The sequence below is a fragment of the Temnothorax longispinosus genome, chromosome 4 (assembly GCF_030848805.1).
Source record: "Temnothorax longispinosus isolate EJ_2023e chromosome 4, Tlon_JGU_v1, whole genome shotgun sequence".
Taxonomy (NCBI): domain Eukaryota; kingdom Metazoa; phylum Arthropoda; class Insecta; order Hymenoptera; family Formicidae; genus Temnothorax; species Temnothorax longispinosus.
In genome coordinates, this window is record NC_092361.1 from 5658863 (window position 1) to 5671673 (window position 12811).

A 12811-nucleotide genomic window follows, 5' to 3' on the forward strand; every position below is an offset into this window, starting at 1 on the left:
TTTAATGATTTGAATACATTGACTTAATGACGAGAAAAAGAATGAGGAATGATTCAATGGTTCGAATATGTTTATTTAATAATGAAAAAAAGAAATATGAGCAGTTTTGTAAAATAATTTCACAATTGCACCCTCCCTCTTAATCAGCGATTAAAACTTAACAAACGACACTATCCCAGTAATAAACAAACTGCCTGCAATATAATGACTACAGGCTGATAGCAAATATTTGTTCAGATATCGCAAGACAGATCCGGTATCATCTCTGTCTGCATTAAACTCGTGTCTTGTGCTGGAAGAGTGTGCCCGTCGTAATCTGACAGCAGATTGTCGGCAAAAATTGAACAGAATTTATCATTTCATAAACATAATTATTTCTACATAGCCAAATCTGTCAAGAATAGATTTTGAAAATATCTGCCGCAAATGTTGTCGATAGAATGCTAACAGAAATAAACAGATTTTGCTAAAAGAATATAATGGCAGTTTGATCGTAGAAAGTGAACAAAATCTACCATTTAAATTTTTAATGCTGTATTTCATTTAAATGTTTAAATAATGAACAGATTTTGCTCGGTTTCTGCCAACAATCTGCTGTCAGATTATATCGTAAAGGACCAAAAGGCTTGGTTTTTAAGTCTAAATTAAACAACATATTCTGTCAACATGTAATTCTGAAATTTTTTTGAAATATTCCTACATCGGTCTTATATATCTTACGATTACATTAGTTGCTTTGTCATGGGGATCCTAACATGCAACGTGAGAATTAAAATTAGAAATGTGACGTTAACGTTTGGACAATTCTTCAATTTACCCTCTAATTAAAATTTTACCAATTTTTTAAGAGGTAAGAAAAAATTTGCCAATTTCTTAAATTGATTAGAATGTTTTCTAATATTTATTATACCTAATGTTAAAAAATTAAAAAAAGTTTTTGTAAAAAAAATAGTCAACGTTACTATGGTTCAGTGAGTACAATATACCTGAAGCACCTAAATCTAACCATCTCCCGACGCCGTTAATCCTAAACCTAAATTAATTTGACTATATTTAGGACTAGATATGGAAGACTATGTTTAACTGGAACAAGGAAACTGTTTATTCATTCAATTTGCAATTACGGAAATGCTGTAGTGGCAGTAAAGCGGTCATAATTACTGCCACTACAGCATCCCCTTATTGCTGTGATATTGAATTGCTGCTCAAAGCGGTGGTGAAGTTCAAATAAGTAGATCAAGCAGCATTGTGATTGAGCACAATCAAGATCAAATACAATTGAGATCAATTTGCAATTACGGAAATGCTGTAGTGGCAGTAAGGCGGTCATAATTACTGCCACTACAGCATCCCCTTATTGCTGTGATATTGAATTGCTGCTCAAAGCGGTGGTGAAGTTCAAATAAGTAGATCAAGCAGCATTGTGATTGAGCACAATCAAGATCAAATACAATTGAGATCAATGCACAATTGCTCGATGTCAACAGTAGAATTGTGATCGATTTTCTCTCTCACAATATCTCTGTCCAATTGTGATCGATACATAATCGGTTCAACCAGGATTGAAATCAATCGCAACGGTGACAAGATCGTATGTACTGAAGTGTTAAGGCTGATCAACTTTTTTAAATTGAAATTCGAGGTGTCAATCTGTGCTCTTATTTAAAAATCCAAACTGACACGTTTATTTACTGTTTATTTGGCGGAATAAGTGTTTCGAAGGTTCCTGGATCTCATTGGTTAATCGAACTCTTCGAAACATTTGAAGCGCTAAATAGCTCGAATTCGAATAAGCAAACAGTTTCCTAATTCACAGCAATAATTGTTGAGCAAGTATGTTGGTTATAGTCCAAGTACAGAACCAAACCAGGCAAGATCGGCGAGATCACTTAATTAAGCGCAACAATTATAATGAATGGTAACTCGTAGCCATTAATATTAGAGGAACATTCATTATATGGAAGTAGGTAAAGATAAAGTGCTTTCCTGACCAGTATCAGACAAGGAGATCCTCAGAAACAATTATATTCACAGCCCGATCGTGTATTCAAGACCTTCCGGATGTCTGTGCAGTCTTAAGACTCCATGGACGTAGCCCCCCCCCCTTGCAAATGAAATGACCCTTACAGCATTTCGAGCTATAAGAACGATCTTAAGTACAAGATCGAATTATGAACACTGCCTAAGATCCGAAGTATCCATCTATGTCCTATCCTTATATAAGAATCATAATAAAAACAATCGCTATCGAGAACATTTGCATTATGAATTTTTTCGAAATAGAGCTAATAGTGAAATTAAACTTAATAATAAATTTTAATTAACATTGAAGAATTTAAGTTATGCAATTATTTTGCAAGATTATTAAAAATTCTAATATACCTAAGTGTAATGTAATTGTTGTAATTAACTTAACAATCGCAAAGATAAAAGGCGATAGACACCAAGTGGCCGATAATTGAACTAAAGTGCGTGATCCTTATGAACTTTGCAGTTTATACCAAAATCTGATATTGCAATTACAGAAGAACTGATCTGGTATCATATCTGTGTCCGTATTAAACCCGTGTTTTACCGACAAAACCTGCCGGTATATAATCTGATAGCAATTAAATTGTCGGCAGAAACCAAATAAATCTTGTCATTTCTTAAACATTTAAATAAAATACACCATTTAAATGGTTACGAAACTTCAGTTTCTATTCAGTTTCTACAACCAATCTGTCAATATATTTTATTAATTTATTAAGATTTTGTTATATTTCTACTGACATTCTATCGATAAAATTTGTAGCAGACACTTTTAAAATACCGAGTAAATTACATTTTCTTCGCCAATCAAATAATAACGAGTAGAAATATTAATCGACTCTATTGGCCATTGTAACTTGTAAAATACATTGACTTTGGCTATCCGGATATGAAATCTCTTCATGACAAGAAATCTCTCGAAATCTCTATCTATTTTGACGCTTCAATTATATCATACAATTCGATTCGATTAAATTAGTACGCGTCAACCTGATATGTAAAGAACCGATGAATTTCAATCTTATTAGTGGATTTACGTTTTGTGTAGGTACTTTTTACTTGAAGAGAGAGAGAGAGAGAGAGAGAGAGAGAGGGGGGGGGGAGAGAGGGAGGGAGAGACAGGCAGATAGATATATAGATAGAGATAGATAGAGAACAAGAGATGAAATATTTATATATTCATAAAATTAGTTCTACGTGGACATGGATTATTTATCAGTGTAAGAGACATATTACTGGTAATCAATGGATGGGGGTCAATTATTTTCAAATTATTGGATTTAATTTAAAGATAATCACAGAATTTATCGTTTAAATTTCTTATCTCTTTAAGAAATAAAAAAATAATGTAAGATAATTTATTTTTGCAATACAGTGAGAAATAAATGTAAGAATTTTCAAGTACACACATTTCTTCATTGAATTAAATTGATTTTGTTATTTCTTAACACGATACATTTATATCTGTCTACTTGAGGTTTCTAAGTAGTATTGAAGTAAATAAAAGATCAGAAGAAAGCATACTTCGCATTATAGAACACATAGGATTCTTAATATTAAGATATATTTCGTGACTCGCCCAGTGCCGTGCATCGGAGTTTAGCGCTTCGTTTTTTTCGCCAACCACTATTATGCAACTCATTCTAAAGCTTTTTATCGTTGAATTTATTAGAAGATAGCTTTACATTGAAGGACACATAGCATTGCTATAACATAATGATATTTCTCGAGATGTGTATAAGAGCTCCGCTTTTCTCGCTGATAGCTAAAACGTTTTATCGGTTAATTCTTTTCACATCTTTTTCGACAATTAGTATCACGAATATCATCAATTGATTTGTTGCTTTAGCCAGTATTAGTTTTTTATCGTGATAAATTAATTTTATCATTGGCTTATCTTATAGCTTAGCGTCTTATCGCGCATTGAATACTTTTGCGGAAAACTTTATAGAATTTTCCAATACTTGAACTTGAACGATTAAGAAACATATAATAGATAAATTAATTTATTAACGACTTTTTTGGTCATGTTTGCTTGTGTACGATGAAACTTGATAAATTCTGTAATCCCAAATTGACAATTAAAAATACGATTTAATTATCATTATTTATCAATATATGAGCAACAGCTAGGCCTAGTAAAATTCCTGTTATTATATTATGTTTGGACGATTTCATATAATCTCGCATTATTAAAATTTTTAGATTAGGTGTATTAGGATTATTGTATATTTTGAATAAAATTTTAAATTTGTATTGTATTATATTATATTGTAAACAACATATATATAATTTTATACTTTTATATTGTAATACACACTACTGAATTGTATGAAACTTTAGAATTAAAGATAGGATTAGAAAATTGATTAACAATTTTATCGCTATTTTAATGATAATTAAATATTCTGCTGTCCTAGAATATATTAATTTAATGACATCCTGTATATATTAATATTCTCCTGTACATATATAATATTATAATAATTTTATTCTTAATTTTCTCTTACATACCTTCTTTTTTTTGCTCTCTCTTTCACTTTCTTTTTCTTTCTTTCTCTTTCTTTATCTTTTTTTCAATCAAATATTACTATATTTTTTGTTTGTTTATTATTAATTTGAAAAACATATTTCAAGAAAAAGATAATTATTCGAATATTATCTTAATACATATGAGTATATTACATAAATAGAAGTGTATTACATAATTGAAAATTACATATGTGTATAAGTTAAATAAATTTTGTACGTAATTTTCAAATACTTTACATCGTATAATCATTTGTGAAAACATGTTATAAGTTGAATAATAAGCTGGTTATTACATTTTTATTCATTATTACGTACAAAACTTATTTGACTTACATATAAACAAATACAACATAAAAGATATTGTATTTTTATATTAGTACTATTACAATTACTATGCTTCATAGGAACATACTGAATGTGGGAAGATTTTTTAAAAAGTAACGGTATTCATAAAGATAGTTTTCTGAAACTTTTATTCTCTACGTATAATTGAGGGAAAGATTGGACTTCTGCTATAATTTGAAAGAGCAACTTTAAGTACATAATTCCATGATTAATGAATTGTAAATATGCTTTATTACTGTCCCTCGAACTCCCTGTCCGTTCGATTGCTTAAGGTAGTTCTCCGGTCCTTATACTAGAGAAAATCGATTTTCTCTAGATTTTTTGAAACTGTGAATATACATTAATTTAGGTGTGCTTTATGCAATGGTATAAATTTCAATACCCCTTGCGGTATTAAAAATCAAAATACTGTGAGTTTCAAAGTTTCAAAGTTTTAACTTTTAACATGTAATTCCTATTCCGAGCTATTGTAAAAGAGACATTATAATGAATTGTGAAAAAAGTTTTCTCTAAATCTTTTTGAAAAATTAGTATATGATGCTCCATAAAAATAGAATCAATATCCAATTAAGTGTCAATACTTTTGCGCCTTTGCGATACTCGTTTTCGAGAAATACTTGTGTAAAGTACGCGATTTGATGAATTTTTCGCTCGGTTTAGAGTGACAGAAGAGAAAAGGCGTCAGTTACTTGGCAACGCCGCATGAGTTCTCACGCGTGAAGTTAACTTCTTATTTTTTAGTTGTTATATCTAATATTTTGTATATAAACAATTAACTTTAGTAAAATAAATTTTTCTTTTTAAACATGAAATACAAGTTGAGCACTACTGGAGCCGGAGAACTACCTTAATCCGAGTTTTTGATTCTCTTGCTCGCAATTTCAACCAGAAGCCATTGTCCGGCATCATGACAGCTGATTTTGCCAACACCATAGGAATTCTGGTTTTAACATCGGGTTCAAGATCGCAACGTGAAAGTAGATAGACCAGCATAACTTTTGCTTCCATTAATGCGAATCTATTACCAATGCACATTCTTGGTCCGATACCAAATGGGATAAAGACCAAATTATCCACATCACCCTTAAGGAATCTTTCTGGATCGAATTTTTCTGGCTGCGGATAATACTTTGGATCGCGATGCAGAGAGAAAACGGGGACCCATATGTTGTCTCCAGGCTTCATCGTAATCGGTTCGCCATCTGAAGTCGCTGCTGGCAATTTGGTCTCCTTGACACATTTTCTGTCCAAGAAAGATGCTGGCGTATATAATCTGAGAGTTTCGTTTACCACGGCGTCTAAGTACTTCATGTGATTGATGGCCTCATAGGTAGGTTTGCCGTTGGTCTGTCTGAGAACATCATCAATTTCCTCTCTTAACTTGCTTTGAATATCGGGATTCACAGCGAGTACGTGCGTCATAAAACTCATGGCTGTTGATGTAGTATCGAATCCAGCGAGAAAGAAAACGAATGCCTGAGCGGTCATTTCGTCAATGTCGAACTCAGGTCCGCTATCTTTGTTTCTGGTCTCCATCATCAACTGAATCATGTCCGGACGAACAATTCCCTGCTCATCCCTGACCTTCACTGTGTTGGAAACGATATCTTTGAAAAATTTCTCTATCTCTGGGCCAAACATTCTGAGATTGAGGAGTCTTGCAAGTAGCGAGAAGTTTCTATGCAGGAAGAACTTGAAGACCAGCCACTTGTCAAAAGTCAGTGCTTTCTTGGCAAGCAAGAAGAACTCGTTGTTCGGATGCTTAAAAGAATCCACGCTGATGCCGAAGGCACATGTGGCCACTGTGTCGGTGGCGTATCTACCCAGTATGTCTTTCATATCATACGTTTTGCCGGTTTTTCCGGATTGCGTTGTCACAAAATCGACGAAGTTCTCGGCGCACTGACTTATAAGTTCGAACATCATCTTCATCTTGCTGGATGTGAAACTAGGACTAAGAAGCTTTCGCATCTCGCGCCAGTGATCCCCTTTCAGGTCAGACAGATTTTTACTGGCCATCGGATCAAGAATTTTGTTCGCGAAGCTATTGCGATCACAGAAGTTGTCGAACTTTTTGATGGTAATCGTAGAAATCAGTTCTGGATCACGGATAACGAAGACCGGTTTTGCAAAATCGTAGATGCCGAAGTATTTTGCGTTCGGGAAGAGATTGTATATTTTTTGTAGAAGCTCTATATGGGATGTACGTTGAAAAACAAAAGGTGCCATGTTCCCCAATATTGGAATCGGTTTTACATGCGGGATCTTCAGTCGCTCGAAGTAAGATAGCTTTCTTAGAACAAAATAATATAAGCAAATACTCGCTGTCAGAATAGTCAAAAGCAAAGTAGATGGCTCCATTGTGACAAAAATCTCCAGATTAGTTGCACAATAAGAAAACGTTTTTGATGATTAAGTCTCGGATTAAGTTTTGGTTTTCGACAGTTTTTGTTTTGGATCGATGAAACGGTTTCTACACTTGATCGTTAATGTTGATGACACGAGAAGAAGAAGCACAAGTTATATTATCGTACTAGATTTCTTAATTGTAGTTAGAAATTCTGTCTAATTGGAAATGGTTAACTTGATAGATCTGGCGAAGAGATGCACGCACGTACTACGCGTGAGATTTTATGACTGACTCTCACACGTACGCCACAATGAATTATATAACATTGATAACACTCTAAGTGTGCAGATATGAAAGATATAAAGTCACATTGACTATATCCTTGAAATAACGCCGCAACCGTATTTTCGCAAACGTATTTTTATCATGTGAAGCTTGCACAATATGTCGTTTTTTAGAATAAACTGGGTTAAAGGCTTTTTATTTTAGCAATAATGTCATTATTGTCCAACAGTTTCTAATAAGACAATAGAGAGATACGATTCTTTTTCTAATAACTCCCCAGATAACATGCATGTTGCATAAGACGTCGTAAAGATATCTTAAAGATATATCTTAAGATATCTTAGTTGTCTTAAAGATGTCTTTACGACGTCTTATGCAACATGCATGTTATCTGGGTCGTTATCGCGTATTTTTACTCGATTCAATATATTGAATATAGGATAAATGATAAAAACTCTATATGAGTTTATTTTTATTTCTCTTATTTTTGTTCTTTATATATCTTCTTTATAACTTTTTTATATCTTCTTTATAACTTTATATTTTGTAGGTATATTTTTTAATTTATTGTGACCAATAAACAAAAGGACAGTAATTTAGCAAATACAAATAAGATTATTAGCAGTTGTTGTTATTTTTATTACAAATTATAAATTGATTTCTTTATTTTCAACACAATTTTACACAATTTCTTATAATAACGTCCCTTAAAATTAATATATCAAATATATAGATCTAAAAATATAACCAAAATACAGCAATAATATAAGTCAATGTTTTTTTTATAATATGGCATTATATAGGTATATAAACATACAAGTCTTTTTTTTTATAGTTATACAATTCTATTTTTGTATCAGTTTTTATTGATAGCAATTGTCAAATATATATTTAAAAAATATTTTTTTTTCCTCATAAATATAGTTTAATTTACCATTATTGCCAATTTATTATAAGTATATAAATGAATATTTGAGAATACAAATAAAGTTGTTCAAATTGATCATGCATTTGTCACTTTAACAAATATGACTTAACTAATAGCGTTAATTTGTCGACTCGACCCGACTCGGATCAGATCCGAATTTCGGTTTGAAACTCGATGAAACTATCATAGCAGCAAGCGTTTCTTGACCTCCATCAAAGATTTTAGCATTATCGTAGCATATTATCATATTTCATTATCATTTTTCAGAACTTTTAATCTGACCCAAGTTGACCCGAGTCGGGTCGAGTCAACAAATCGAAAACGCTACAAATTAAAAATAATCGTGCATCGGAGTTTAGCGCTTTATCTTTTTTGTCAACCACTATTATGCAACAACATTCATTGAAGCTTTTTATTGTTGAATTTATTAAAAGAAGCATATGCTTTTTACATTAAAAAACACATAGCATTGTTAATAACATAATGTCAGAATAGTCAGAAGCAAAGTAGATGACTCCATCGCGACGGGATCAATCTCCAGATTCGTTGTGATTCAATTCTGGTTGTCGGCAGTTTCTGTTTCGGATTGATGAAACGATATCTACACTTGATCGTTAAAGTAATCTCAATGACGCAAGAAGAAACAGCGTTAATTACATTATTATAATAACTTTGGTTAATTGTCGTTTAATTAAATTATTAGACACGGTTAACTCGGTAGATCTGGCATTGAGATGCACACATTATCAGCGTGATTATATGACTGGCTACTACACGTAACCCACGGTGAACTTATATAAATTGTAAGTGATCAGATATAAATGTCGTAAAGTGATTTGTCACGATAGCTATCTTCTTGAAATTTGAAATGACGGCGCACTTCTTCGCAAACGTTCTTATCTATATGCGGAGCTCGTCGCTCTTTTAAATTGGCAGTCAATTGCATGAACGCAAGGGGTATTATCCATTCAAGTTATAAAGAATAATCACTTTTTTTTCCAGAATTTTAAATCACTTTAACACGTACGTTAATGATTTAATAAATCGGATTTGAATTAAGAACAAGGACTTTTTTTAGTACAGACATTCTTCTAAATAAAATTTTAAGTACCTACGATGGTACTATCACTAACTTACTAGCTCTTTCAAGAATTAAATTTTATTGGTGTGTGAAACTTGTTTTTTACTTGCGAGAATTAAGCGAGTTGAAGGTTAACTGCGATAATGTGCGGATTATTTATCAATGTGCAAGACGTCCAATATAAGTCATGATAGAATCGAACAGAAGATAATTTTTTGATAATAAAAACAGTAAAGATGTAGAATAATTCTTTCGACTAATTGCGTAATCTTTGAGAAATATTTGGATTTAAGTAATGCTTCTTATATTAATTAAAAATAATGAGGCTTCTTATATTAACTGAACTCATATTATGTGATAACGTTAACTATATTTATATATTTATAAAGCTATGTATTCATTAACTGAAAAAATCAACAGAGATCAAGAAACAAATATAGAACTACTTTGATCACAAATCAGAGTTCGATTTTTATGAGACAGTATAAGATATCGTAGAATATGGAATATGACTAATAACATTGTAATAAAAATAAGCATGACCGTTTTCCGCAACGAACATTTGATACAACAGCATAACGTAATGAAATTTTAACTCTTTTATTTGCTGATACAAAATTTCTATTCAAGTTATGAATATATAATTCCTATGTTGTCAAAAGCTTTGGAGAATTACACAATAGTTATTCTAACAAGATTTGAAAATATCGATCTATTTCTAATTTTATTATATTTCTCAGTCTTTTCTACCCCTATTTCATATATAATTTTTTAAGATTTGGTTGATTAGACCCAGCTTTATACGCGATCAAAGATCCATAACTTTGATCGCATATAAAGCTAAGTCTAATCAACCGAATTTAAAAGAATTATATATGAAATAGGGGTAGAAAAGACTGAAAAATATAATAAAATTAGAAATAGATAGATATCTCCAAATTTGCGGAAGTTAATATGTTCAGAGTGTTCTAAAATGTCGAAATATTGCATTAAAATCGCATGTCCGTACGTATATATGTGTATGTGCAGATTTGATGTCCGTGTTTGCTCTAACTTCCGCAAATTTGAAGATATCGATCTATTTCTAATTTTATTATATTTCTCAGTCTTTTCTACCCCTATTTCATATATAATTTTTTAAGATTTGGTTGATTAGACCCAGCTTTATACGCGATCAAAGATCCATAATTTTGATCGCATATAAAGCTAAGTCTAATCAACCGAATTTAAAAGAATTATATATGAAATAGGGGTAGAAAAGACTGAAAAATATAATAAAATTAGAAATAGATAGATATCTCCAAATTTGCGGAAGTTAATATGTTCAGAGTGTTCTAAAATGTCGAAATATTGCATTAAAATCGCATGTCCGTACGTATATATGTGTATGTGCAGATTTGATGTCCGTGTTTACTCTAACTTCCGCAAATTTGAAGATATCGATCTATTCCTAATTTTATTATATTTCTCAGTCTTTTCTACCCCTATTTCGTATATAATTTTTTAAGATTTGGTTGATTAGACCCAGTTTTATACGCGATCAAAGATCCATAATTTTGATCGCATATAAAGCTAAGTCTAATCAACCGAATTTAAAAGAATTATATATGAAATAAGGGTAGAAAAGACTGAAAAATATAATAAAATTAGGGCCACTTCGACCAACGCCGATTAACTTTAATCGACGATTAACTTAATCAGCAGTGTCGCCAACAACAAGATATTTGTCGTTGATGTGTATGTCGTTCTTAACCAATCTTTTCAAATATTATACTACTTCTCTTTAATTTGAATAAAGGTGTTTCGATTTTTATTTAAAATATCTACGAAAACGTGTTTATGTAACATGGATAGAATTATTAATTTTTATTATTTGATGATAAGGGTTATGATCTTCCGTAAAAGGAATCGACGAAAACCACGTATAATCAGGCCACGTATAAATTATTTAGAAATTTTTGTCATAATAAAAGAAGATTTGCAATATCAAAGGAAATCAAAGGAAAACTTTAACATGATATTAGAAAAAATTTATGTAGAATTACAACATAAAACTACACGCGCGCGCTTTATCATGTTAAATAAACGGAAGGACGTACGTGTTAGTAACAAAATCGAGATATTCCAATAGCGCAGAGTATAAACTAAACAGTTTTTTTTTAATCATCTCTATATCTTGGGTGGTTGCCCAGATATTTGCGATAAACGATAGGGAAGACTTTTTTTTCTCGCGCCAAGCCAGCGACACATGGCCTTGACCTACTTTCGACGAACAGCTGTACATTATTGATTTTTACTTTCTAAATTGGCCTTGACCTAGATCACCGAGTCCGGGAATGCCGGCGCGCGGCGTGTGTGTGTATACATATATACACGGCACGTCTATCCGTAAAATTCATAAATATTTCGATGTTTTTGCTAACTGATTTATAAGGTTTATTTTAAGTAGCGAAAGGCCTGCTTCTCCAGGCCAGCGTCATTTACGCTATCACAGCTTCCTCCCTAATGTGAGATGTATTATTAATGATGTTGCAATCACATTAGCGCTAATTACAATATTTTATGTCGTTTTTGAATAATGTTTATATCTGTGGTGGTTGCAGAGATACATATAAAAATGTATTAATCGTTGGCTAGCATTATGCAACAATATTCTGAGACTTTTTACCGTTTAATGTTGTTCGAGAGATCATGCACTATGTTAAAGGGCACATAACAATGTTAACGTAACGTCATCTTTTAAGAATTCTCTAAAATTCGTATGCTGATTTAGGAAACGTTTTTATTGTGGTTTTTTATTATTAAATAACTTTAAAACATTTTATTTTAAAATCTTTGAATCGCATATTGTTTATTGGCATAAAGGCATAAACAATGTATAATAATATTTTTAATATACCTTAACCAAAAAAGATCCGACGGCAACGGTAATCACCGATAGGATATTAATTATTACATATAGTATTCTATATTAAATCAACATGACAGCACGTGTTCGTATCGATCAAATAGATTTTGCAATATACGAAGATTCTCCTGATTATAAAATAGTACCTTTATTTGTTGGCAATTTAATTTGTTTATTAATTAATGAAACAAACTATCCCCTGAAACCACGAGGTATACTTCGTTGGATAAAACATTCATTACAGTTGATTTTAATTTGTTATCATCTTATTGTTAATCTTGCAATATACACATATATGTGTACGCGTGAATTATACAATACATATGTATCACATAAGCAAATGTTATTAAT

The 12811-nt window shown here is 31.6% G+C and overlaps 1 protein-coding gene across 1 annotated transcript; it reads right to left on the minus strand.

Annotated features, from left to right (window-relative positions):
• Window positions 1–5017: 5017 nt before the first annotated feature.
• Window positions 5018–7550, minus strand: LOC139811643 (cytochrome P450 9e2-like). Its single transcript, XM_071775964.1, has one exon. It carries the CDS (start codon window positions 7267–7269, stop codon window positions 5734–5736), a length of 1536 nt encoding a protein of 511 aa, XP_071632065.1. The 5' UTR covers window positions 7270–7550; the 3' UTR covers window positions 5018–5733.
• Window positions 7551–12811: the final 5261 nt, after the last annotated feature.